This window comes from Phoenix dactylifera, chromosome 6, assembly GCF_051530095.1.
Source record: "Phoenix dactylifera cultivar Ajwa chromosome 6, Ajwa_hap1_PhDact_Kaust_v1.1, whole genome shotgun sequence".
In the NCBI taxonomy this organism is placed as follows: Eukaryota; Viridiplantae; Streptophyta; class Magnoliopsida; order Arecales; family Arecaceae; genus Phoenix; species Phoenix dactylifera.
This window is the reverse complement of record NC_143195.1, coordinates 3,519,419-3,544,925: the sequence shown is the minus strand read 5'-3', so window position 1 is coordinate 3,544,925 and position 25,507 is coordinate 3,519,419. Positions and strand designations below refer to the sequence as shown.

General features: G+C 45.1%; 1 protein-coding gene and 1 pseudogene across 2 annotated transcripts; both read right to left on the bottom strand.

Annotated features, from left to right (window-relative positions):
- Nucleotides 1-272: 272 nt before the first annotated feature.
- On the bottom strand, nucleotides 273-17,425 carry LOC103696458 (F-box/RNI-like superfamily protein). The gene is made up of 4 exons (XM_088723180.2): nucleotides 17,059-17,425; nucleotides 16,763-16,968; nucleotides 15,489-15,582; nucleotides 273-1,934 (listed from the first exon to the last, which is right to left on the bottom strand). The coding sequence occupies exons 1-4, from the start codon at nucleotides 17,278-17,280 to the stop codon at nucleotides 519-521; spliced, it is 1,938 nt and encodes a 645-aa protein (XP_088579306.2). The 5' UTR covers nucleotides 17,281-17,425; the 3' UTR covers nucleotides 273-518.
- Nucleotides 17,426-22,658: 5,233 nt separating this feature from the next.
- On the bottom strand, nucleotides 22,659-24,749 carry LOC149753243 (zinc finger BED domain-containing protein RICESLEEPER 2-like; annotated as a pseudogene). Its single transcript, XR_016395670.1, has 2 exons — nucleotides 23,050-24,749; nucleotides 22,659-22,958 (listed from the first exon to the last, which is right to left on the bottom strand). The product of XR_016395670.1 is annotated as a zinc finger BED domain-containing protein RICESLEEPER 2-like (transcript).
- Between the last annotated feature and the right edge of the window lie 758 nt (nucleotides 24,750-25,507).

Genomic DNA, 25,507 nt, shown 5'->3' with positions numbered 1-25,507 from the left:
AGTGCTCCAATTTAAAATGGATTGCAGTTTCTGCAAGTTCTAAACACGGGCTAGATGTCAGATGCAAGGAGATGCAATAAAACAAAGGAACTAAAATAAAGCACCTTAAGTGTGTCAGACTCCGCTCAAATATCACAAGATTGGAGGAAAGAAATTACAAAAAAGAAAAAGGAACAAATCGGAGTTCATGCAAGATCAGCAGTTCCTGTCGGCAAACATAACCAAGTTTGGAAAAACTGCTGGATACTAAACAAAAAGCTGAAAAAGGAATATAAACTGAAACAGAAACTTTTGCCAAGTTCGGAACACACCTGATCTCTTCCTTCTACTACATGGATTCATCTACTCAGAAAAAAATACCATCATGCCGTTGATCGCATAGTGGACAAGAAGAACCATTAGCTGCTACAAGTTTGTGAATCAAGAGCAACGGTCACAGTTACAAGCAATAAATTACATAATCAACAAGGTTAAAGATAAACATGCGTAAAATATAAAGCTAGTATTTAACACAAACATCACCCCATCATGTCTTCATCACCACTAGCATCCTCACCTTCCAGGAGCCACTGTTCAAGTTCATCAAGCTCATCCTCTTCATGCCTATACCAGCCACATGATGTATCCCCATATCCTGTTCCTAGTTCCTCGCCACGGCATGCAATATGCAAGAAAGGTCGGCTTCTTACCAGAGCATCCACCATATCTCTGTTCAAGCTCCCTGTTACTCCCAGCCACCTCAACCTTGGGAAGTAGGGCTTCTTAAACCATCGGATTGCAAGTGGCGTAATACCACCACAGTCATGAAGATCCAGCAAATGCAAGCTACTCCCGTAGGACCCACCTTCAACTTGCATTGATGCTAGAGCCATGACTGAAGTATCCCCTATATGTGGGCATTCTCGGATGCGGAGTTCAACAATTGGAGTCCTACTCTTTGCCAGCAACAAAATGCCATTGTCGGATAGATAGGGAAGCCTAGATAGGTCTAAAACTTGCAGGCTAGGCCGGATGGAACCACCAAAGATAGATGAGATGCAGTCATCTGTTAGTCTTCTGCACCCTCTGAGAGACAATGAGGCCAAAGGACACTTCCCATGACCCAGGTACGACACTCCCAAATCACTGACATCAGTGCCTTCTAATAATAATGTCTGTAACTTCGGAAGATAGCTTAATGCTCTTACTGCATCATCACCAACATTTCTACAATCTCTTAGGTCAAGAACGCTAAGCTCTTTGTTATATGATAATCCCCCAATCCCAAGGTTGGTTAGAAGATTACACCACCTGAAACTAACATGTGTCAGAGAGAGGGAAGTAGCTGAGATGTCATGAAACACCAGATCTGTCAGTTGGCTTCCATGGGAAACCATAAGCTTCCGGAGGCTAGAGCATGAGTGTAGAATTGCCCTGAAACCAGTATCTGTGACACGGCAAAAACCACCAAGGGAGATACTCTCCAACGAAGAGCAAGTATCTGACATCAAAAGGATGCCTAGATCATTCACTCGACGAAAGTACGTGAATAAGAACTCCTGGCTTCGTATCAGTGAAATGTGTTTCAATTTGCAATGTGGATTGATCCGTTGGAGACCAGCATTTGTGAGATCAGAAGCTATGGTAGGCTCTATAATGGGAGCATCTTGAAGATCCAAATGCGTCAGCAAAGGGAGGCCCTCTGCAATAGAGCTGACCAAGTAATCTGTAACATAGTCTACCGCGAGGCACAACTTCTGAAGGCTCGGAAAGAATGGTGGTTTTACATGATTTGGGGGCCGACGTGACTCCACAGTTGAATTGAGCAGTTCAGTCAGCATTGTCATAGGAATATAACCAATTTCAAGAGTAGATAGTCCTTCTGATGCAGTTGCCCAGACATGACCAAATTTAGGGTTATCAAATGTTGCGACATCAAGTGCCAGGCTCAGATGCTAGCAAAGTTTACAACATATCAGACTGGTTAGAGAAATGCATCAAAATATAACAAAAGAATGCCAGTGCAATTATATGTTCTCAGAAAAAGCATCTCAGTGCACGAGGCTCCAGCCACTGCAGGGTCTAGGGAGGGTCAAAAGTATACAGACTTACCTTGCATGCAGAGAGGCTATTTCCATGTTTTAAACGCATGACACTCAGATCACAATCAAGCAACCTTATCATTGCATCAAGACTCGCCCTCTCAATTATATATACTCAACAAAACATAACTTCTGTTTACGTAAAACCATGATAAGCTTAATGTCTTAACTAAATGGGATATCTAAATCATATCATTTATAACTGTAAAAGAACCAGCTAGCTCCTCAATTTCATAAAAGCAAGGTTTTGAAAATTCAGTTGAGGGCTAACAACACGGTCGTTCAAATATTGGAATAGCCACATAGGATTTGCTCTTTAGCTTCCTTAAATACACAGATTTCCAAATTTCTTAACATGACGATATTTGGAATATAAAAATCCATATATAATCGTAACAAGAGCAAAGTTCCACCATCCACATTCTATTTCCATTATGGCTACAAAACCATGATCAAGTATCTCCATAAGTCAACCTAGAACAGTCTACAACTGCAATTTCAGAAACACAAATATTCCTTCAATAGGGCCAGAAATCACAACTTTTTTGCATTTTAGAGGCTATAAAACATCTAGAGTGATACGAATATGCTTCAACTATTTTGTAATACATAATGTAGCAGAATATAATATCATTATGATTAAATCAGTCATATAGAAAAAGGAAAGTTGAAAAAAAATAGAACTCTCTTTAAAGCCATCGATTGTTCTGAAATAACTCCACATAAAGTAACAGAATTTAGTACATTCACCATAAGGGTTCCTTTGGTATTTCAGTAGCACAACACAATCCAGCCCCTCCAGACCACATAATTATCATAGCTATCCATTTAGAGAATTAGGTCAAATAACAATAATATTTGGTACAAGGCAGACAGTGAACGTTCATCCTGCATACTGACCAAGTGGACAATTTGTAACCTGTCCATTTACTTTGAAGTGGGTAAATCTACTTTCGGGACCTACATAGCAAAGGTAGGAACTTTAGGTATACATATCTTAGGAGTTCAACCGACTTCATACGTAAAGACAAAGTAGTGGTCCATGAGATTGACCATGAGGCTAATTGGTGAAATATTTGCACAGTAAACATGTAGATCCTAGAGGCAGAAGTAGTGCTGAAAGCACTCGCTCTTTAGAGTAAGAAGCTCTGAGGAGAGAGAAAGTGGGCTGAGGCCTAACGGCTAACTGCTCGTCGGCGGCTCTCGGCGAGGCTCTTCTCCGTCTACGGCGGACAGCTCCGTGGGGGGCACCGGATTCAACTATGGTCTAAGGAGGGGAGGTTGGGCGCGGGGTTCGTCATCGTCAGACAGTGACCTCCTCGGGGGCACAGGGGAGGGCTGAGAGGCCGGTCTTGCCGGCGGTGGTGGCGGAAGATCGAGCAGCTCCGGCTCCCTACGAACGAGTACGATTTGTTTGTTTTTCTTCTAACCTATCTGTGTGCAGGTCCGACGGGCCGATGGATCAGCAGGCGAGCCCTTCGGGGACAAAGCCGACGAGGAGCTCGACGTACGCGGCAGCGTTGGCGGGCAATGGTAAGGGCAAAGGCAAAGGTAAGCTTCCTGCGGAACGGAGGGAGACATCCAGGACTCCAGCGAGGCTGGGGCCTTGGGTGACTCACTGGCCCTCGGACGCGGAGGTGGCTCGGGTGAGTCGCCGCTTCCCGACGGTCTTGGAGCTGTCGGAGGCGCCCATCGAGGCCGCTCGCCGGGAGTGGGACGGCCTCTCGGTGGTGGCCCGTAGCCTCAGCCGTCGGGTGCCGGCCGAGTGGGTGGCCAAAGATGTGGCCACCCGTGGAAAACTTGCAGGGAAGGTGGAGGTGGTGCCGCTAGTCGACGACCGCCTAGCCCTGAGGTTTGGGTCGACGGCCGACCAAGACCGGGCACTCAATGGAGGCCCATGGGTGGTGGCAGGGTAGCTTCTCGCCATGGAGCCGTGGGTGCCGAAGTTTGCGCCAGGGGAGGACGCCGTGAAAACGGTCGTCGTATGGCTCCGGCTACCTCGGCTCCCGCCGAAATATTGGTCTGCTGCGACCATACTAGAGATAGCAACCCAAGCGGGGCGGCCGATCGCTGTTGACGGGGTGACCGAGCAACGGCGAGCCATGGGTTTCACGCGGGTGAAGGTGGTGATCGATGCCACCGAGCCCCTTCTTCTGGGGGTTCTGATTCGGGGGAAGACGAGGGTGCGGTGGCAGCCCTTCGTCTTTGAGAACATCGCCGACTACTGCACCGAATGCGGCAGGATAGGCCACTCGGCGATGGCGTGCTGCCAGTCGATGCCGAAGCAGACGGAGGAGAGGGGGGGTGGATTTGGGGGTTTCTCAAGCAGGGCCGGAGTCGGGAACCGAGGAGGTCGATCAAGGGCCGATCTATGGTCCTTGGTTAGTGGCTAACCGACCCCGGCTCCCGAGGGGGCCGCCGCCGCCGCCGCCGCGACTGGGGAAGACGGCCGAGCCGAAGGCCAAGTCACCCTCGCCTCGGCCGCTCTCTCCGGGAGACCGGACTAGCCGTCCGGTCACATCTCCTCCGGACGTCGACGGTTGGCCGAAACCAACCAAGGTCGCTCGCCACCATTCGCCGCCGAAACGCATGCCGGTGGAGGGGGTGGGCGACGGAGCACAGGGCCCCCAACTCGGCAGCGACCGAGTCGACTCGGCTTTCAAACTCAGAGTCGGCCTGGTCGACTCGGATGGCAGGCCGATTGAGGCTGGGCCGGCGGAGCATCGGGCCAGCTCGGCTGTGCAGCCTGGCCCACCTGGCTTTGTGGGTGGGGCCAAGGGCCCGTCCAGCAAGCGGCCAAGGGACGCTGGGCCGCGGGCTGATAAGGGGCCGATCGGCCCGTTGGGGGGGGGGGGGGGGCGGTCGGCGCGCGAACGTGCGCTGCGCGTGATGCCCACGGCACGTGCGCGTGCGCGCGTCATTCGGGTGACGGGCAGGCCGACCCATACTGGGCCGCCTGCCCTTAAACCCGCGAGCGCGCCTGCTGGGCCGCGCGCTCCCAGCGGGCCGCCCACGCCTGGTGGGCCTCGCGAGCAGCAAGCTCCAAGCGAGCCTGCTGGTGAGCCGGCAGACCCTGGGCTCGCTCTCTCGGGGCTTGGTCCCTTCCGGTTTGGCCTCACGTGCCGGGGGACGGACCCGGAGAGTAGGCACGATGTGATGGACCCAGAGACATTAGGACTAGAGGTGTTCGGGTCACCAAGAGCATTGAGTGCGCCTGGGCTAGTGGACACCATCGAGGACCCAGCACGGGGATCATCTATAGTGTTCTGATTTGGTTCTCCGCCCCAGGTAGGGGAGAGATCCAGGCTAGAACCCCCCCCCCGGCGGGCACTGGAGTCACAGTAGGCCCTCCGTAGGAGTCTAGCCCGGGCGAGTGTGACCTGGGCGGAGGGGCCCATGGAGCTAGGGACCGGGTGTCGGTCAGCCACCCCGAGGCAGAGCAGCTGGCTCAGACCACCCGGGAGGGGGTACCCCAGGGGGACAATAGGGAGAGCAGTGATGACCGGATTGCGGTCGCAGGGACTACTAGTAGACCGGCGGTGGATCATTCGATGGTGGTACAGAGGGTCCGAGCGGCAGTTATGCGGGCTGTCTCTGGAGCGAGTGAGGATGACAGTCAGCGTGGAGGGATGTATCCCGAGGTAGCGCTGGACCCGATGGCCCAGGGGGTGGATGAGCCTGTGGCCGACCTTTCAGACTTTTCCCCATGAGGATTCTAGCATGAAATTGTAGAGGGGCGAGCAATCCGTCTTTTAGGACGTCATTCAGGAAGTTAGTGCAGGTCCACAGCCCTGAGATCTGCTTCCTCTGTGAGACGCGGTTGTCTAGCAACGGACTTCGTCGAGTGCAACGCCGCCTGGAGGCCGACTGGGAGTCCTATGCTATAGACTCCCAAGGGCTTTTAGGGGGTATCTTGGTGTTGTGGAAGCGGAGGGTGGCGACAGTGGATGTCTTCCACAACTGCCCCCAACAGGTTACCATGATAGTTACAGAACCTAATACTGCTCCATGGGTATTATGTGGATTGTATGCGAGCATCAATTATAGGAATAGGAGAGTCCTATCGGACGAGATTGCTAATCTAGTTGCCTAGGGTTTTCCGACCACGGTGATAGGTGACTTCAATTGTATTCTGAATGCAAGTGAAAAGAGAGGACGACCCTTTACCGATACAATAGATCGAAGAGAGTTCCGTGATTTTTTATCGCAGAACGGTTTAGTGGATCTAGGTTTCTCTGGACCGCAATTCACCTGGTGTAATAACCAGTCTGGCGGGGCTAGGGTTTGGGAGCGGATAGACAGGGCTACTGCGACCCCTGATTGGATCATCCGATTTTCTACCTATCAGGTCAGACATTTATCCTGCACTGCTTCTGACCATTGTCCACTGTTGTTATCAACAGTCTCGGACTCCGGCCATCACAGCCCCTTCCGTTTTGAGAAGGTGTGGTTGTCTTACCCTCAATCCTGGAACATTATTCGGGAGGCATGGTCCTTGCCGGTGCACGATAATGCCATGCAGAGGGTATCACGAAAGTTGGAACTAACTAAGAGGCGGCTCCGCCGTTGGAACCGTGAGGTGGTGGGAGATATTTTTAGGAAGATGGACGTGGTGGAGGTCGCCATTAGCGACCTTCAAACCAGAGAAGATCAGAAGGGTGAGCTCCCGGAGGCGGATATGATGCGCCTACGGGGGCTACTTGCTGATCATCACTCATTGCTACGCCAGCATGAGATCTTCTGAAGACAGAAGTCTAGGATCCAGTGGGTTAGAGAGAGAGATCGGAATACCAGTTTTTTCCATTGGACGACGATCATCAGGAGGCAGAGGAGCATGATTCGTTCCCTGCGAGATGGGACTGGTCGGCAGGTGGAGAGGGAGGCGGAGGTTAGTCAAGTATTGCTGGATTTCTTTTGGTCCAGATGGACGGAGGATAGGGAGTCTGGGGATGTCGGCCAGCTTCCGAGAGCAGATACGCAACTCGGAGTGTCGGAGAACGCACTCTTGGTGCGGCCTGTGATAGGGGAGGAAGTGCAGGAGGCAGTCTGGGCCCTGGCAGGGGACAAGGCTCCGGGGCCGGACGGTTTTCCACCTTTCTTCTTTAGGAGATATTGGGGCGTCATTCGGGTTGCGATGGTTAAGGCTATGCGGTATTTCTTCAGTCAGGCAGCGATGCCCGATGATTGGAGAGCTACCTTTGTCACGCTGATACCGAAGCGTTAGGATGCGAGGGAGCCTAGCCATTTCAGGCCCATCAGCTTGTGCACAACCCTTTATAAGGTTGTGGCAATGATAATGGTGGGCAGGATGAAGCATCTGCTGCCATGCCTCATCTGCCAAGAGCAAGGTGCTTTTGTGGGAGGTCGGAATATCTCTGATAACGTCATGCTGGCCCAAGAAATAATGTGGGATCTTCGACGGGTCTCTAAGCGACGAAGCATGATGGCTATTAAGCTAGACATGGAACGGGCTTACGACAGAATTCGGTGGAGTTTCTTATGACGCGCTTTGGAGTGCTTTGGCTTTCATGAGATCTGGATTGAGTGGGTGTTGGGGTGTGTCTGGGGGTCGAGGTTTTCCATCTTGATCAACAGCACGCCTTCCCCTTTCTTTAGGTCTACTATGGGGCTTAGACAGGGATGTCCTTTATCCCCATATTTGTTCATCATCTGTTCAGATGTCCTATCTCGGGCTTTGCGGGGTGCTTGTGCTAACCGGGAGCTGGAGGCGTTTGTTCCCGCCCCGAGGTCTCGGTCTATATCACATTTACTATTCGCAGACGATTGTCTACTCCTAGCTAGGGCGCGGGCAGCAGATGCATGAGTCCTCAGGAGAGTATTAGCGGAGTACTGCGCAATGTCGGGGCAGAAGGTAAACCTTCAGAAGTCAATAATTTCCTTCAGCCCTAGCACTGAGCATAGGGTCAGACAAGAGATTCGGGGGATACTGGGAATGCCGGTTCAGAATTGGACCTGGAGCTATCTGAGAGTACCCATCACGGGCAGGAGGTTATGGGTGACTGAGTGTTCTGGTCTGGTACAGAGGATTCAGAGCAGACTGGAGGGCTGGAGGGCATCTTCGCTCTCTATGATGGGTAGATTGACGTTGATTAGATCAGTGCTAGCTTCCATGCCGGTCCACTTCATGGCCAACACAGTGGTTCCGAAAACACTGCTGACGAGGATCGAGCGGCTACTGCAAAGCTTCCTATGGGGGTCGTATGGAGGGGGTCACAGGATGCATTTAGTGGCATGGGAGAGTGTCTGCCTACCAGTGAGGGAGGGTGGCCTCGGGGTGGTCTCTTGTGGAGCGGCGCGAAGCGCTGATTGCCCGACATGCAGCTCAATTCACATTGGAGCCACAGAGTTTCTGGAGTCAGATCATGGCTGCAAGATATGGTCGGACGTGCACTGCAGGGGAGATTCACAGTGGGCGTCGTTGCTCATTCATATGGCGAGAGATTGCAAGATATCTTCCCACAATCGGGGAGAATACTAGATGGTTGATAGGCGATTGGCAGAGTATTGATGTGGTTGGCGACCCATGGGTGGGTGTCTTACCCTTGAGACTCTGGCCGACTATGGTTGACATTGAGGTAGTGGAGGTACGGCGGGTCTGCGACCTCCTCATCCCGAGCAGGGCTGCTTGGGATGAGGCTAGGTTGGGTCACATGTTTGGGGCACACCTAGCCGAGAGGGTCCGGTCCCTTCCGATTCCGGGGTATGCGGGTTCGGATACCCGGGTGTGGAGCACGTCGTGTAGGATCGGAGGGTGGGAGAGCTCTCCCGAGTGCTCCGGCCAGAGCATGAGCCAGGTCCGGAGTGTGCCTGGGTCTGGCGCCTAGGCCTCAATCCGAGGGGCGCACTGTTCTTATGGAAGGTCGTATGGGATCGGCTTCCAACGAGAGCAGTACTTAGCGGACGGAGTTTGAGGATGCCCCCTGAGTGCAGGGCATGCGGAGCTGATGAGTCGGTGGACCATGCACTGTTTCAGTGCACATGGGCGAGGGCAGCGTTGCGTGCAGCAGGGCTGCTACGGAAGGGTTGGTCTCAGGGGGACCAGTTCTTACGGACCATCCGTTGGTGGTCGGGCAACCCATTGACACGCCAAGAGACGATTAGAGCGATCTGCACAGTATACCAGATATGACTGGCAAGGAATGCTCGAACCTTTGGCGAGCAGAGCATGTCGCCAAGGCTCGTGGCGGAGAGCGCCCGAGCGCAGGCAGCAGAGATTAATCGTGTTTCCTCCTTAGAAGGACTTTTGATAGCTCGGGATATCTAGGGTTTTCATTCTGCCTCAGCAGCTTCTCGTACGGTGTTTTCACCTGGAAGCCCCCACCCCCAAGCTTCATCAAGATCAATTTTGATGAGTCGGTGCTGGATGGTGGCACAAAGGGTGGAGCGGGTTTCGTCATTAGGGACTCGAACTCCAGGGTTGTGGCCGTAGGAGGCTGTCAGTTATTTGACTGCACGGTTCCTAAAGCGGAGCTGAGAGCTGCCTGGGCAGGTCTTCGACATGCTCAGTGTATGCTCTCAGCTAGTTCAGTCATTTTGGAGGGTGACTCGGCTACGATCATTAGTTGGATCCAGGAGGTTCAGAGGGTCGGTGCTGCCGACCACCGCTTGATCCGCGATATCTGGATGATGATGAGGGACGGAGGGGTGGTCCAGGCGAAGCATGTGTTTAGAGAAGCCAACGGGGCTGCGGATTGGGTAGCCACGTATGTGGCTAACCATGCCAGTAGTACCCTATGGGCAGGGGACGGGGAGCTGCCTTGGGAGCTCCGTGATATTTTGTTTTCCAACTTTATTGGGTGCATCCGTACACGTGTTGTATAGATCACTCGGTTTAGCAAAAAAAAAAAATGTAGATCCTAATGTATCAACGGGATGCAGAAAATGCTTCAAGACACATGGACCATCTAAAATCATCTTGAATTGAGGGTATCTAGATGTTCGTAGCATCAAACCACAGTAGCACACTTTAGACCAGTTTAGCTCCAGCGTGCATCTTACCAAGCATATTCCTTGCATTTTGCACCAATTATCTCAATTAAAAAAAACACCAGAAATCCTCTTAAAATCATGTTATGTGCTCCACAGTGACAAAATCTATCCCACTACAGTTAGGAAGACTAGAGTTAATCTTCAAAGAGGTTGATGCTTCAGATTCACAAGTCTTATTTCAGTGGGTATAAACTCAACCTTGCATACAAAGCATGGATACAGCTACCACAGCACTTGAATTAACTAGTTCATTTTTCACTTAGGTTTTTGCAGCTTGAAAATCTGAGCCTAGTCTTGTAGCAAGAATAGAGATGTCATATAACATCCCTATTTCCCAGATCTGATGTGTGTAATTTGATAAGTTTGAGCTGCATTCAGATGAGTTTGATCTATGCCCGACAATTGAACAAATTTGGTCATGGTAACATGCCAACATCCACATGCCATCGCAAAAGATGCTCACAAAGTTGCACCTATACTTTATTAATGCTGAACTTTGACAATACTACATGAGCTGCCATGATGACCTAAATAAATGTGTTCCCAATGGTAGCACTCCCACAGCCCACCAAGACTTTTGATCTTGTCACACTCAATGAGCCATCTAAAGTAAACCTCACACATTAGAAATGTGTCCATCTCCAGAGCAGCAAATCACAAACCCAACATGGTTTTAGGTCCAATTGTATTCAAAATGGTTTCTCAATGTGTTCCCATGCAAAAACCAGAACATGGTTTGACTCAGTTATCAGTTACCTATCCCAGAGTCTGCAAAAATTGTTTGTAAACAGTCTGAGCAGTGTTTACAATAATATGACAATTTGTTTTAATAACGACAACTCTTTTTTTTTTTTGGGGGGGGGGGGGGGGGGCACAACGGCGGCTCACACGCGACGAGTGTGGGTGCAACCAACAAAATCAGAAAAGAAAAAAAATAATACAGAGGATAAGACACAGACACGTGGTCTTTTCAGGTGAAGCCTCCAAAATGGTGAGCCGCGAATAAAGCCACCTAGTTAGCAGTGCTATTCACCTTTCTATAGACATATGCGGCCCGATAGAGACCACACTCGCCTAAGAGCCTGCGGATGTCATGGAGCAGCGCCCTACAGCCAGCACTGCGTCTCCGACCCCGGATCCACTCGATAACCATGGCCGAGTCCCCCTCGAGGAGAATGCAGTCCGCACCCAGAACACGTCTTGCACAGGTGATGCCCTTTCATGCGGCTCTGAGCTCGGCACTAACTACAGACATGTCGAAGATCCGCCGGCCCCCAGCCACTATCAGTCTGGCATCATGGTCTCTGATAACGAAATCCACACCTCCAGTGCTCCCTCCCTCGCCAGCACTGTCGTTGAAGCTCATCTTCAGAAAGCTAGAGGGTGGGAGCACCCAGAAGACTAGCACGGTCTTGGATGCTACAGGAGCAGAATGGGAGCCTCAGATTTTTCTAGCCATCCCAAGAGATGACGACACAGTGGTGCGAATAACCTCCGCCTCATAAAGAAGACCTCCATCCGCCACTGTCCTCGGATGCGCTCTACAGTCCTCGAAGACCCGAGCATTTCTATCTAGCCAACAATGATAGGCTAGATAGGCAGCCTTGATCCTCCACTCCTCAAGGTCGGGCCTCCATGAGGAGATCTCTAGGAAGTGCAAAAAAATTCTCGATCGACGTCCACCCCTGCCGAGGGTCGGGGGAGCCCGAGGCACAACCCTAGATCTGAGCGGCCCGCGAGCATTCGATAAGAACATGAAAAATAGACTCCACCTTCGGGGAGGCCACGTACTTTGAAAAAATGCTCATCCCTCGCCTAGCTAGCACGCCTCTGGCGGGCAAGCACCCCCATGCCTCCTTCCAGACAAATAAGGCGACTCGGGAGTGGATACGAAGCCTCCAGATCCTGGCCCCATCAATCTGCCGAGTCGTAGTCCTCTTGACCACCCGGAGTAAATCTCGGACCTTCACCTCTGACCTCCCAGTCACGCTCCAGACCCTCCTATCTGCAACCTCCCTAATAGGAATCGCCAGACACAGAACCCACACAGCCAGCCGCTCCCCAAAAGCCTGTCGGACCAGGTCCTCGTTCCACATCCGCCCACCTAGAGCAAATAGATCGCAGACTCTACACCCCTCTAGCTGACCAGGGTCGACAGGGTAGGCCAGTCACGCAGTGGCACCTCAGAGAGCTAGCTGTCCTCCAAGACGATAGCCCGTCCGTCCCCGATCTCCCATCTGATCTTCGGAAGAACCATCGAAGCGCGGGCGTAGATCTCTCTCCAAATGAATTGCGATGGCTAGAGTGAAAGACAGTCGGGTCAGCCGGATCCCCATACTTGGCCCTCATCAGAGAGCCCTAGAGACCCTCCGGTTTCAGAAGAAACCTAGCTGCCAGCTTGATCGTGAGAATCTCCCGCCGCTCGATCAAGGAGTGGACCTCCAGCCCCCCACTATTGGTCACAGATGGTATCCCACGCCAACAGATGAATACCAATGCTGCCCCCATGCCGCCCCCAAAGAAAACTCCTAAACAGTCGCTCCATGCACCGTAATGCCGCGAGAGGCACCAAAGTGTGGGATAATAGATAAATAAGAGTCGAGCTCAAGACTGATCGTACCAGTGATTACTTATCTTAGACAAAGCGCCCGCCTGCCAACTCTCCAGTCTGCGTCTGATGCCCAGCTCTATGGGAGAGCAGTCCGCCCTATGGAGACGTCGACCTGTGATCGAGACTCCGAGCTATCTTAAGGTACCTTCCTGCTCCCCAATCTCCAGGATGCCAGTGATAGACACCTTCACACCTGGATGAATCTTTGAGCTAAAAGTATGGTACCGTAGATTCATCTGTCACCAACTGGTACAACACCCGACACCGATTTGGCGAACCTTGCTTCAAAAGGTTATATACCAAGTGTCAAGCTTCTAGCTAACACAAGCAAGACATTCCATTTTTAGAGTGTCATGGAGTATCATGTTGTTCATGTTTTATCCAAGCGTCCAGATAAGTCTACACTCCAAATATGTTAAAACTTGAAGAATTTTGATAATACTGTGCATTGAACACTAACGATAATAATTGTCTATCGGACTGACGATAAGGATCATTATTGAAGAAGGAAAACCTCCATGTTGATTCTCTTCATATGGACAACCAAGCTTAAAAGGGCATTGATAAGCGAACGCAAATTGCCTCTACAAATAGTATATAGAAACCCTTAACTTCTAATCTCTATCAAGACCTTATATTTGACATCCTTGAAGGGTGCCATAAATTTATGAGTAAACCTAGTTCTACCCCCTATTGTTGGATGCTACCCTTGAAAGTCAGTAACAAACTTGGGGTTCATAGAAGGCCTGTTGTTGGTATAAAGCAATGATTGCTGAACCGTGCTGAACCGGCTGGTTCAGCCCAAACCAAGCCGACCTGATCTCCGACCGGGTCGGTTCTTCAATAGAAAACGTTCCAGTCCCCCAACCGAAACCGGCCGGAACCGGACGGTTCTATTCGGTTCAACTCGAATTTGGACCGGTTCGCACCGATTGCGAGGCCCTGTTGTGATTGCCACAGCCCTGCTGTCAATTCGGTTCGAACTGGTACGGGTCTCAGTACTGGTTCGACGAACCTTAGTATAAAGTGGTCAATTTTCATATTCTAATGAAGGTCAACAACCTAACCTAAGCGGCCTTCATATCCGGGAGCATGGTCATTCAACTTACCAACATTGTCCATACTATCATCTGGAGAAAAATGAGCTTAATTATCTTCCATTAAGGTGTTCAGGGCACCCATAGGTCCATTAATGACACATATTCCGAAACTATGATTAGATGTTTTTGAAGCCTACAAACATACAATTCTCATATGCCAAACTTGTGGCCTCGTCAAAAAGCAATAATACTAGGTTAACACGGCGACTACAAAGGTTTGGATGTCGAAAGACTTGAATCCCAATAGTACACATGAAATGGCCTCATCAATAGTTTCAAAGAAAGAAGCGCAAGAAGTGCACCGAAAGGAAAAAAAAAAGAAGGGGTATTTGTAAATTAAGATTGAAGGCTGGTACGGTATACCATGGTTGCCCCATTGTGACCTAGATATCATGGGTTTAAAGCACGAAAACAACCTCTCAGTGCGTGGGGGTAAGACTACGTACCCTCTACACACCCTACCATGGTGGGAGCCTTGTGCATTAGGATGTCCTTTTTTCTATTTGTAAATGATTTAACATGCAATGATATAATTAGTGGATTCAATGCAATGCCTTACAGATATGATGGTGCACCTATAGCTGATCTTGATGGCCTAATAGGCTTGAATCCATCAATATTTTATGGCAGTCAATTGCATTATCTTTTTGTTATATAGATATGTATGTTTGGCTCAAAAACATGGCATTCAATTTATCAAACAACATAAATTGAGTGCTGTTTTAACAAGCCATTCCCTTTCATACAATTTTTTTGCTCAGATCTAGCTAAATGGTGGGTTAAAGCACGACTTATAGCTTGTCTCTATGGTCAAACAGCTACATATAGAACATAGTCCCAACTAAAAGGTAAAGTCCCATGCATGAGTTTAAATCATTCTTTCCCTGCAAATTATATGTCATAACTAAACAGAGCCACTTGCATTCCCTTCCAATATTAGGGCTAAAAAGGTCTTTTTCTTTTATTTCAAAAGTACCAAACATGGGTACACATCTTGAACTGATAATCATGAATTATCAAACATCCTCTTCGAAATATCAATGGTGTTTTCCGTTGAATCACTCAACTTGAGATGCTACTGTAAATTTCAATTAAACATATTAACACAACATATTCATGCATCTATGAGTAAATGCACAGCCTTTGCATCCGTTTACATTATACAGCATACAACTGTACATACATCAGCACTTGTGAATAATGTATAAGTGGATGCAAGTTTAATTATCGTAAGGGCATGGATTAACTTGCACCAAATAAACCAAATCATATTGGACTAAAATATCTAAAGAAGGCAGTCATTTCACTTGTGTATGTTCGCATATGGAGTTAAGTTTCTTCATCATGGCTGATGCTGCTTTCTTCACTTCAGTAAGAAGGCATTTGCCAATCTATGTATTGAGGTAACCTTTCTTCAAAAGACAAGGAGAATCTAATCAACCAACGGTTCAAGTTCATACAATGTTTTAAACAAAGTAAAGGCTAGTGATGTTTATCATTTCTTATGACGGATCAAAAGTAATGCTTATTTCCAGATCCTCTCATAGACAATTCAATATTAGTATTTAATCTAAACATTTGCCCAATGTGATCATAGATTACAATACCGAATTATACTATTGAAATGAAATTTTAACAAGTATAAAATGTTATCATGATAGATTAAGCAAGCAGAATTTAGCTCACCTCCAACTGAGAACATCCATTAAGCAGTTCCTCTAGATCAGAAAAAAGGATTGGAAGTCCTCTACGCTCAGCTAGAGAGCTCAAAGAGAGAGTTCTGTTATAACATAAATAAACAGATAGATAATCAAATAAACGAAAAGCTATCATTTAAAACAAACTTAAAAAATGTTGCCTGCAAAATAAAGACAACATCATTATGTTCATATTTGCAAGTATTTCATATTCATTTTCTATGCAAGGCAAGTTTAGAACATATTTAACAAGCCTAAGCTTTACATGAAAAATATCCATACATGTGGGGCTAAGTTCCTTGACGAGATCCAATAACAAATGCGGACAATTTTGAGTACTGGTTGAACTTTAAAAAACAAATATTTTTCTAAAATCTAATTAACACAGTCCTTATGCTTGTTCTCAGAAGACTATAGCACATCTTACGAATTGTCCACTTCCACAAGCTCAGCCACTCCATGACAGTGCTGTCTAGCATCTGTTCAAAATGACCTGAACTTCTTCTCCTATAAGAAAGAAAACTAGAAGTATAGGCATGATCTCTTCAGGAACTTCCTACTCTTATCATAATTTAAGTTCCCTTGAACAGAAAGTTAAGATAAATAATCTTCAACCCAGCAATCCCTCCCAAATCCTTATAAACAGTAATTGGAAGCTATAGCATATATTCTGGTTTCACTCATCTGCATCAAGCAGCATTAATACAAACAATTCAAAGGGGCAGCACAGCTAACTCAAGCAGAGCTTGTCCCCTCTCAAAAAGTTGCCATCTTGATAGCAGGTGATAAATATTACATTTCCCTTCATTTGCTATTCATTACCCACAAGTCAAAAATGTAGTTCCCAGAAAAGGAAGGATAAATATAAAATCCATCTTTTTATACTTCTTCCAGTTCATCTACTTAAACAGAAGGACTGAATCAGGATAAAGTAACCAAAACTGAGTCCTTTCCTGGAAAAGAAATGTCGATTGCAGACAATAAATTAGAAATGCTAACAGTTCCCTCAAATGTTAGAACTGTAGCACAACATGAATATCATAAAACTAGCAGTTCACTCTTAATAATCTAAAGGGCCAGAACAAGCTTCCACAATGCAGAGCCGATACCTGATAGAAGATAACAAATATTATACGAGTTCCCTTTATTTGCTACATATTAGCTATAATGTCTCAATACAAAAGGAAGGTTATCATAAAGTTCGTCAGGTCATATATCGTTTTATTCATTTAGAAAACAAACATAATCGCTTCCACACATTACCTGAGATCCCGGCATTTCGCTCCCACCGTGGAGAGGAGCGTACCGCTCAAGTTCTCGCAGTTATGGAGGCAGAGCTCGTGGAGCGAAGGCCTCGCCAGATACCCAATCGAGGAGTCATCGAGGCGGCCGCAGTCCAGACGCAGGCTCCGGAGGTGAGGGTTCGGAGGCAGCAAAGGCCTCAGCAGATCCAGCGTCGGCGCGATATCCTGCACGCAAAACCCCAAAGAAAATCACAAAATAGAAAAACAGATCGCACCGAATTAGGGCAAAGAAGAGGATTCGGGGGAAGAGCGTACGAGGAGGTGGAAGGAGGGGAGGAAGGAGAGGGTATGTGAGACGCAGGCGCGGAGGGAGCGGCAGGTGGCGGAGGCGGAGCAGAGGGAGCGGAGATCGAGGCGCGAGAGGACCGTCGCGAGGACGGTGGCCGGAAGGTGGTACTCGATCCCCAGCGAGGGATCCAATGGCTCTCCTCCTCCTACTCCTGTGCTTCCTTGGCGAGGGGTCTCGCCTTCCGCCATGGCGTTCTCTCTCTACATCCGCCGTCTTCGGCTCGGGAACTGCCGAGGTCGGGGGGGCCGGGGGGATGGGGCGTTGGGTGGGGGGGGAGGAGGGAAAGATAAAAAGAGACGGAGGTCTTTTATGTAAAGGTCCGTTGGTGCTTCTTATCTGGGCGGAGGGGAGAATGAGGCGTGATTCGGAATATCCTATCCCGTTTAAGATTCTGGTACAAAGGTCCCCTGTTGCCGCCAAACCGGTATCGGTTCTGATAGCAGTATTCTACCATCTCCCATGCTACAAAGGATGGGGTGGGGTGGGGTGGGGTGGGGTGCGGTATTAGACGTCTCCTTTATAAAAATTTTGGTTCTCAGCTGATATAATCTGATAAAATCACAGATACAATAAAGCCATATCCGTTAATATTTTTCAATCATCTTCTACTTCACTAAAGTATTTTTTTTAATTAATAAATATTAATCAAATAAAGTTCTTAGTCTTAGATTTACCATCTCCTTCGAGGTTTTGATATCTCGATCTAAAAATATCGGTTTATCTCAATCTCATCGCCGTTCTTTTTCTCGTATGAACCAAAACAAAACCTTGGAGATGGATGCTAGAATACCAATATCATACTTGTTATATTAGAAAAGTGCAACTCTGTTTTATGCTGAGTTGTAGCGTAGCTATGAATTTTCTATAAAATTAAGTTAAATTTTTTTATGTTAATCCAATATTAATTTGTTTATAGTATTGTTTTCTTAGTGGAAGCTTTACATAACCCAATTTTCTCAATAGAAGCTCCTATTTATGGTGACTACTCTTCAAGATGGGTTCCATCTCTCCTCTAAAAGCCCATATTTCTTTGAAAAATCGTAGCCTTTACCTCTCCTCTCCTCAATTCCTAGTTCCTTCTCTCCCCATCTTTTCTAAAAGAGCAGCAAAGCTCCGTTGTGAGTTCGAAGTCAAGAAAAATGATGCCCTCTCGGGTGACACTAAACCTTGTATAAAGATCACATAAAGTCCATTGCAGTTTCCATCTTGTGCACTTCAATTCCAAAAGCAAGCACCTAGAAGCCATTATGCATGCTTTACTGATTAAATTTTGAAGCTTTTTGTTTTTCTTTTTTCATGAATATGTTATATAGGTTATAAAATTGGCATGAGCATTGGATGGAATTAGTGAGACAGTACAACTTTATGCCAATAGTTATACACATTGCTTGGTTTGCTTTTGGAGTAGAAGTGTTTGTTGTGGTGTGTGCAGAAATTGTATTTGGATAGTGGATGTTAGTATAAGGACCCATATTTTTGTTGGGCACGTGTGGCTGGGAGGAAACTCCTGATTTCCTTCTCCAATTCTACTGGAGGGAGGAGTCTAAGGGGACCAAATCCTTCCATGTTGAAACCAAATTCATCTATAAAAGAGTCTCTATCCCCCTCCATTTGCATCTACCTTGGAAGTTCTCCCATTAGATGTATAGATCCCTAGATATTCCGTGGGATACACTCAGGGATTTTGCTGTCGATCCGGTCGGAAGAGCTCGCCAAAGGTAAGTCTTTGTTGCTGGTTCCTCCCTTCTCCTTCTTTTGGTTGTTAGGCCACCGTCTCTCCCTTGAATCTAGTCGGCAAATCACCAGATTGATTGCAGACAAGTTTCTCCTATTTTGTGTTTGGCCGACCACCACCAGGCATGGCTCACCTTTGTCGGCCTGCCGCCGGATGCCACTGAGGGACGTAGCTCACCGGCGACCGCTTGAGGTGGCCTTCCTTCATTCAGAAAGAAGAAAGAGAGAAAGAGCCTCACGATTCTCTTCTTTTCTCTTGTTCTTTCTCTCCTCTCTCAAGTTTCTCTCTCTTCTTATTTCTCTCTTTCTTCTTCTTTTCTCTCTCTATCTTGGCATTTTCTCTCTCCAGTTGGGTCAGAAAAGTTTGGATGGAAGAACTGATGGATAGTTCTAGGTTACTACATGATGGTGGATCCTTTAGTGGACCAGTAGAGAATTCTGGGTTGTCGAATACCTCAAATAATTTTTGATGTTGATTTGGTTCTATAGGAAAACAATCTTCTGGGCAAGAGGACATTGAGCAGGGTTCTACGTACCTCAGATCGTAGATCGTAATATCGGCAGGTAATTAGTTTGTCTAGGTTGTCGGCATAGAAATAAAAATTCTTGTACACTTGCCTACAGGATTATAGATATTTTGTTCACATATATGTATGATATGCTAATGATCAAGATAAATAAAATGCAAGAATTCTTTTTTGATGATTTCTATATTAAATTATGTTTTGATCATGTGTGTTTGTGATTGGTAGTATGATGGATGTATATATAAGTAAAACTTATATTTCCACAATCAGACTAGTGGATGTGATACTCTAGACTAACTATGTTATATTGATTGTCCTATCACTGGCAGAAAATGTGACCATGGTTATCTATAGCTAAAAATAAATATGAATCTGTGTAGACTTTGGGCTAATCTCGTTACTATCGATTGTTCCATCACAGGTGAAAAATGCGACACTTATTGATTGTTCTATCATGAGCAAAAATGTGACACTTATTGATTGCCCTATCACGGGTGAAAAACGTGAAACCTATCGATTACCCCATCACAGGTGAAAAACATGATCGGAATTTGACCCAAAATTGAAAGGATATGAGGTCTTAGACCTAGATTGGATTGCAAAAAATCTAATGGTAAGCTACTAGAATTACTGTTGAAAAATTAATTGATTATTGTATGATGTATCGCTTGAGCGGGTGTTAATATAGATATTTGATCATATATGTAAAATTTGTTTATTTTGAGTATTGCTAATAGTCAGACTATGATTTTATGATATTCATATTATTTTCAAACTATATATTATTATGATGGTTCATATTCGTGAAGTTTGAATAACAATCATTAGCTAGTTAGCTAGTTCATATTCTGATACCAATGGACAATTAAAATTTTGTATCTAAATATATGAATGATTTGATTATGATGGAATTGGTAGTTGTATCCTTTTGGCTATAAACAGTTGACTTAAATTTATGGAATTCATTGGAAAATTGTTCATCTAGGCCTTGAATGAACTTTAGGGCACCGCTCTAGGGTTCATGCGGCCATGTCATGTGGTTAGGGCTGCAAATGGGTCGGGTCGGGTCGGATCTTGAGTGACCCCCCGACCCAGTTTTTTGTTCGGGTCCTAATTTTGGTCCCAGACCCGACCCGATTGAAATTCGGGTCGGATCGGGTCGGGTCGATGTCGATCCCGTCGGGTCATTCGGGTCAGGTCGGATCCGGGTCCGATCGGGCCCGGGTTCGGGCCCGGTCGGGTCCATGAGATGAACAAGTTTTAACCCCAGAGCAAGCAAAGTTAAACAATTATTTTCTGCAAGCCGAGCCTATTCACACATGCAACCAATACGGAGCAGCAGAAAAAAGCAAACATTAGATGGGGGTAGCATGAAGGCACACTCAAAATGACATCAGAAGCAACAATCATTTTGGTGATAAATGAAAAAATAGCATGCAAAAGTGACAAAAATCCAAGGCACACTCAAACAGACATCAGAAGCAACTCCTCAGTGTTCATTTACAAATGATTTTGGCGACAAATGATTTACAAATTTCTTTAGTGGAATTTACAAATTTCATTTGCCCAGGAGTCATGCTCTCAACTCCTCTGCTACTGCATTAATGAACTCCTCAGTGTTCAACCACTGGTCTCGAGTCACCCTGGAAGAGACAAAAAGGCTCGCATAAAATCATCTGTTGTTTCATTTGCCCAGGAGTCTTGCTCTCAGCTCCTCTGCCACTGCATCAATGAACTCCTCAGTGTTCAACCACTGGTCTCGAGTCACCCTGGAAGAGACGAAAAGGCTCGCATAAAATCATCTGTTGTTTGATGGTTTATAACAGACGAAAGCTACAATTTTAGAAACAATAATAGTGACATGAGAGTCAGATGGTACTTTGGTCCATGATTGAGGAGAGCAAGATCTTTAGTCATCTTTCCAGACTCCACAGTTCCAATGCAAGCAGCTTCCAGTTTCTCGGTAAAATCAAGTAGTCTAGCATTGTCATCTAGCTTTGCTCTGTTGAAAAACAAAAATTTTGGGATTCAGAATTTTCATCTAAATGATGTAGGGGCTGAAACCTAGGCGACCACAGTGCTAATGAAGTAGATCACGGTTATGGATATACAGATCGTGTTTCTCTAGAACAGACAAAAGAAACATGAAGACCTTACAAATTCTTGAAATACAAACTGTGAAAACAAATAAACAAATTCTTGAAATACATATTAGGAAAAACAAATAAAAAGAAATATTTCCAGTTAGTGCTTGCAGTTAGAACCACTACAATAATCCAAAAGAAAGCCGAAGATACATGTGTGCAAGCCCTCGTGACCAAGCAAAGATTGAAGCAATGCTATTTGTACTGGTTTCACCTCCTTTTTGGCGAACCTTGTAATGACGGGTTACTGACTTACTATGCCATGTGCAATGCTATCTTGCCAATTCATATTCTAAAACTACCAGGCATGCTATTCCTACCATGAATGGATTCTAAACTTCTAATAAAACCAAAGTTCAATGCAGAAATATAAAGACAAATAATTTCCACAGACAAGAAACCAGATTTGCTTTAGAATATGAATACCAGATTCCAGCATACCAATACTGATATCATTAGACCAAGGGATCCAAAACCTGAAAATACAGGGGGGGAAAATCTGGTGACTGAGACAATATGTTAGTGGTGTCAATGTGTCATCAATCATCCCAGTAAAATGAAAAAACTAGGGTTCATTAAAAACTAGACCTGCATGAAGAATAGCTAAGAAGGAGAGTGCTCAAAAAGAAACAATATTTAAAAGAGCTGACGAAGAGCTGACATAGTACAAAAAGAGAAAGCAGAAGATATTCATGTAGAAGGATGAAGCTCAAAAGTTGAACCAATTTTTCACAGAATTTTTCAAAGCAAAATTCAACCCCATATGACAATCCAAAAAGGATGCATCATAGCATCAGCATCATATTCAGTGAATTTTAGAATTACATAACTAAGAACATGTATAATGAACCACAATTTTCTTCATCCATTCGACCACAGCTAAAGGATCACCCGCATAGCAGAAACAATCAAGAACATCAGTTAAGATAGATTACCACCATTTTGCATAACTCAAAGAAGCAACATGAGATGATGCAAATTAGAGAATTCAAATGTCAACATAATAATGAAGATGATTGTTACTACTTACCAGCATAAGCTAATCATCGGTATTAATATCAACAACAGTTTCGTAATCTTCAACCTTGTATTTTGTATGAGGAAGTGGAATATCTACAAATGAAAAAAATACGAAATTAAAAATCCCAAAGTTTCTAAGCACTAGTACAGCTGGTACATGATAAAATTTATGAATGTTGTAGAAATTGAACCTGCAAGATGAGGCAAGCTATCTCGAAGCCAATCTTGTACGCATATCAATACCTCAACCGTATTCGGAGATAGACTGCTACGAAAATCATCCAAAATCCTGCCAGCAGTGCTGAAGGCAGACTCAGATGCAACGGTAGAAATGGGAATTGTCAAGATATCACGTACCATCCTAGACAATATTGGATATTTTGATTCATTGAATTTCCAATACTGTAGAATGTCAAAATTTTGATCTTCTAATGGATGAACCTGCTCCAAAAAATTAAATAGCAAGTCATTTTTATTAGAATTATTGACTAATAATTTAATGTAAGCATCCAAATTAGAGATCGTAAAATACCTTCTCTTCCAAATAGGTCTCTAATTCTGACTTCGATGGTTGGGTAACTTGTACTCCGTGGATGAATTCTTTATAGCCATGCATAAAACGATTCTCATCTCTTCCACCTTGGGATGTAGACACCCTCTCATCCACTTGAACAAGAGAGACATTTGTGCCATATAAAATTGCATAATTATCATAAAAAGTTTGAAGAACTTCACGCACTTTGTTGATCTCAAATGAAGCACGATCACCATTACCATGGATTGTTTGAAAGCAATAAATAATAAGATTCATCTTATGTCTTGGATCAAGAACAACCCCTACAGCAAGAATGTGAGAGCATTCCTTCCAATACTTGTCAATTTTTTCTTGCATCTTTAAAGCCATCATCATCACAACTGCATTTGAACTCCTAGATTCTTCAATCAAGAGCATATTGATTCTCCAAATTTCATAGAAATACAAATTTGCAGTTGGATTTTTTGTTTGTGAAAAAACTTCAGTTATAAGATGAAAAACCTTTAAGAAGTTACAAATAATAATGCCTTGAGACCAATCTTCCTCAGTTGGCGCATTATCAAAATTAGGATCCCGAGCCACAAGTCGCATAAATACATCCTTAAATTCTATAGCATCATTTAACATGAGATATATAGAATTCCAACGAGTAGGTACATCTATGCATATCCTTTTCTTACCATTCGTCTTGAACTGTTTCACAATTCCCATAAACAATTCCAACCTTCCTTGAGATGATTTTATATATTTAACAACCTTACGGATCCTATGAATAGCACCCTCCACTACCTTCAACCCATCCTTCACAATCAAATTAAGAATATGTGCACAGCAACGCACATGAAAGAATTTACCATCCAAAAGTAAATCTTTTCTAAATTATTTTTGAAGTTCTGTTGCTACAACTGTATTTGCTGACAAATTATCAAGAGTGATTGAACCCAACTTTTTCTTAATATTCCAAGATAAAATACAGTTAGCTATAGCATCACTAATGACTAAGCCTGTGTGTGGTGAAGGAACCAACTTAAAATTGATAATATGCTTTTTCAATTTCCAATCATTAGTGATGTAATGTGCAGTGAGACACATATATCCCAATGTTTGATTTGATGTCCACATGTCTGATGTTAAGCTGATTCTTCCACAGTTCGTCTTGAACAAATCTTCAAGTCTTCATTTTTCCTTTTCATAAGTTTAAAGCAATCAGAAGACAATGTTGTCCTTGAAACAATATGAAATTCTGGTCTAAGGTTCCTAATAAACATCTGAAAGGCTGGATGTTCAACTGTTGTAAATGACATCTCTTGTAGAATTACCATCCTTGCAAGGTCCTCACGACTTCTTTCCTGATCAAATGAATAGGGAACTAATTCGTTCAACGGAACACCATCTTTCGAAGTCACAGTGCCTATTAATATTTTCTGTTTCTTATCATGAAATTTTTTTGCCTTACAAATATTTGTATGCTTGTGAAGATGACTTGTCCCATTTTTTGGATCAGTTGAAAAAATAAAATGACAATAATTGCATTTAGCCTTGTCTTTTTGGCTTTGTACCTCACAATAATGATTCCATATCTCCGATCTCTTTCTTTTGTTCGTTTTAGAGCTATCTGTATTAGAATGCTCTATAGCTTGAGAACTACCATAACAAAGTACACTTGAAACTTCAGCCATATTTTCATTGCTATCCATCGTAGACATTAACCTATTTTGCATAGAAATCAATAAAAATGTATGAGCATAAAATGCAACTTTATAGATGCATATAATCTAAGCTTTATAATGTCTATCATGTTATTGCACGCATAAAAAAATCATGATCAGTTTATCTACAAAATTTAAGCCATGAACAACATTTCAGTATTCCTGAAAGCTGAAGTAAATGCCATGTCATGTAGTTAACTGTTCAAAATTACTGACAAAGTGACACTACAGACTTCATATAACTAAAGCATCTTTTAAATAGTTATAAAATGGAGGTAAATATGATTACTAAAGCACTAAGAAACTTAAAATATAGTGCACATAAAAATGAAGACCAGGTGAGAACCAAAATGATCTTCGGCCAGCCCATGCAGTAACAGTCACCCTGATTCTTTCAATTAAATCAATAAATCATTATCTTCCCTCAAAGATACTCGTACTGTTTCCTTGAGATAATCCCATATTCAGCGCTGCTGCACAAGTTCGGTCCCAAGTCCCAACATCAAGTCCAGCCTCGTTGCCCTGTTACAAGACAAGCCCCCCTCGCCGGAACCTCCTCCCGGCCTATGCTAAAAAAAATACAGAGGAGGGACATACCTTGAGACGACGAAGAATGGGGAGAGGGAGATCCGCGGAATGGAGAGCCGGAAGTCGGGAGATCTAGGGCACCGCTGCACCGGGCATAGAAGCTGTCTTATCTTCTCCGCCGCCGCAGCTCAAGATCTACTTATCCATTATCATAATAG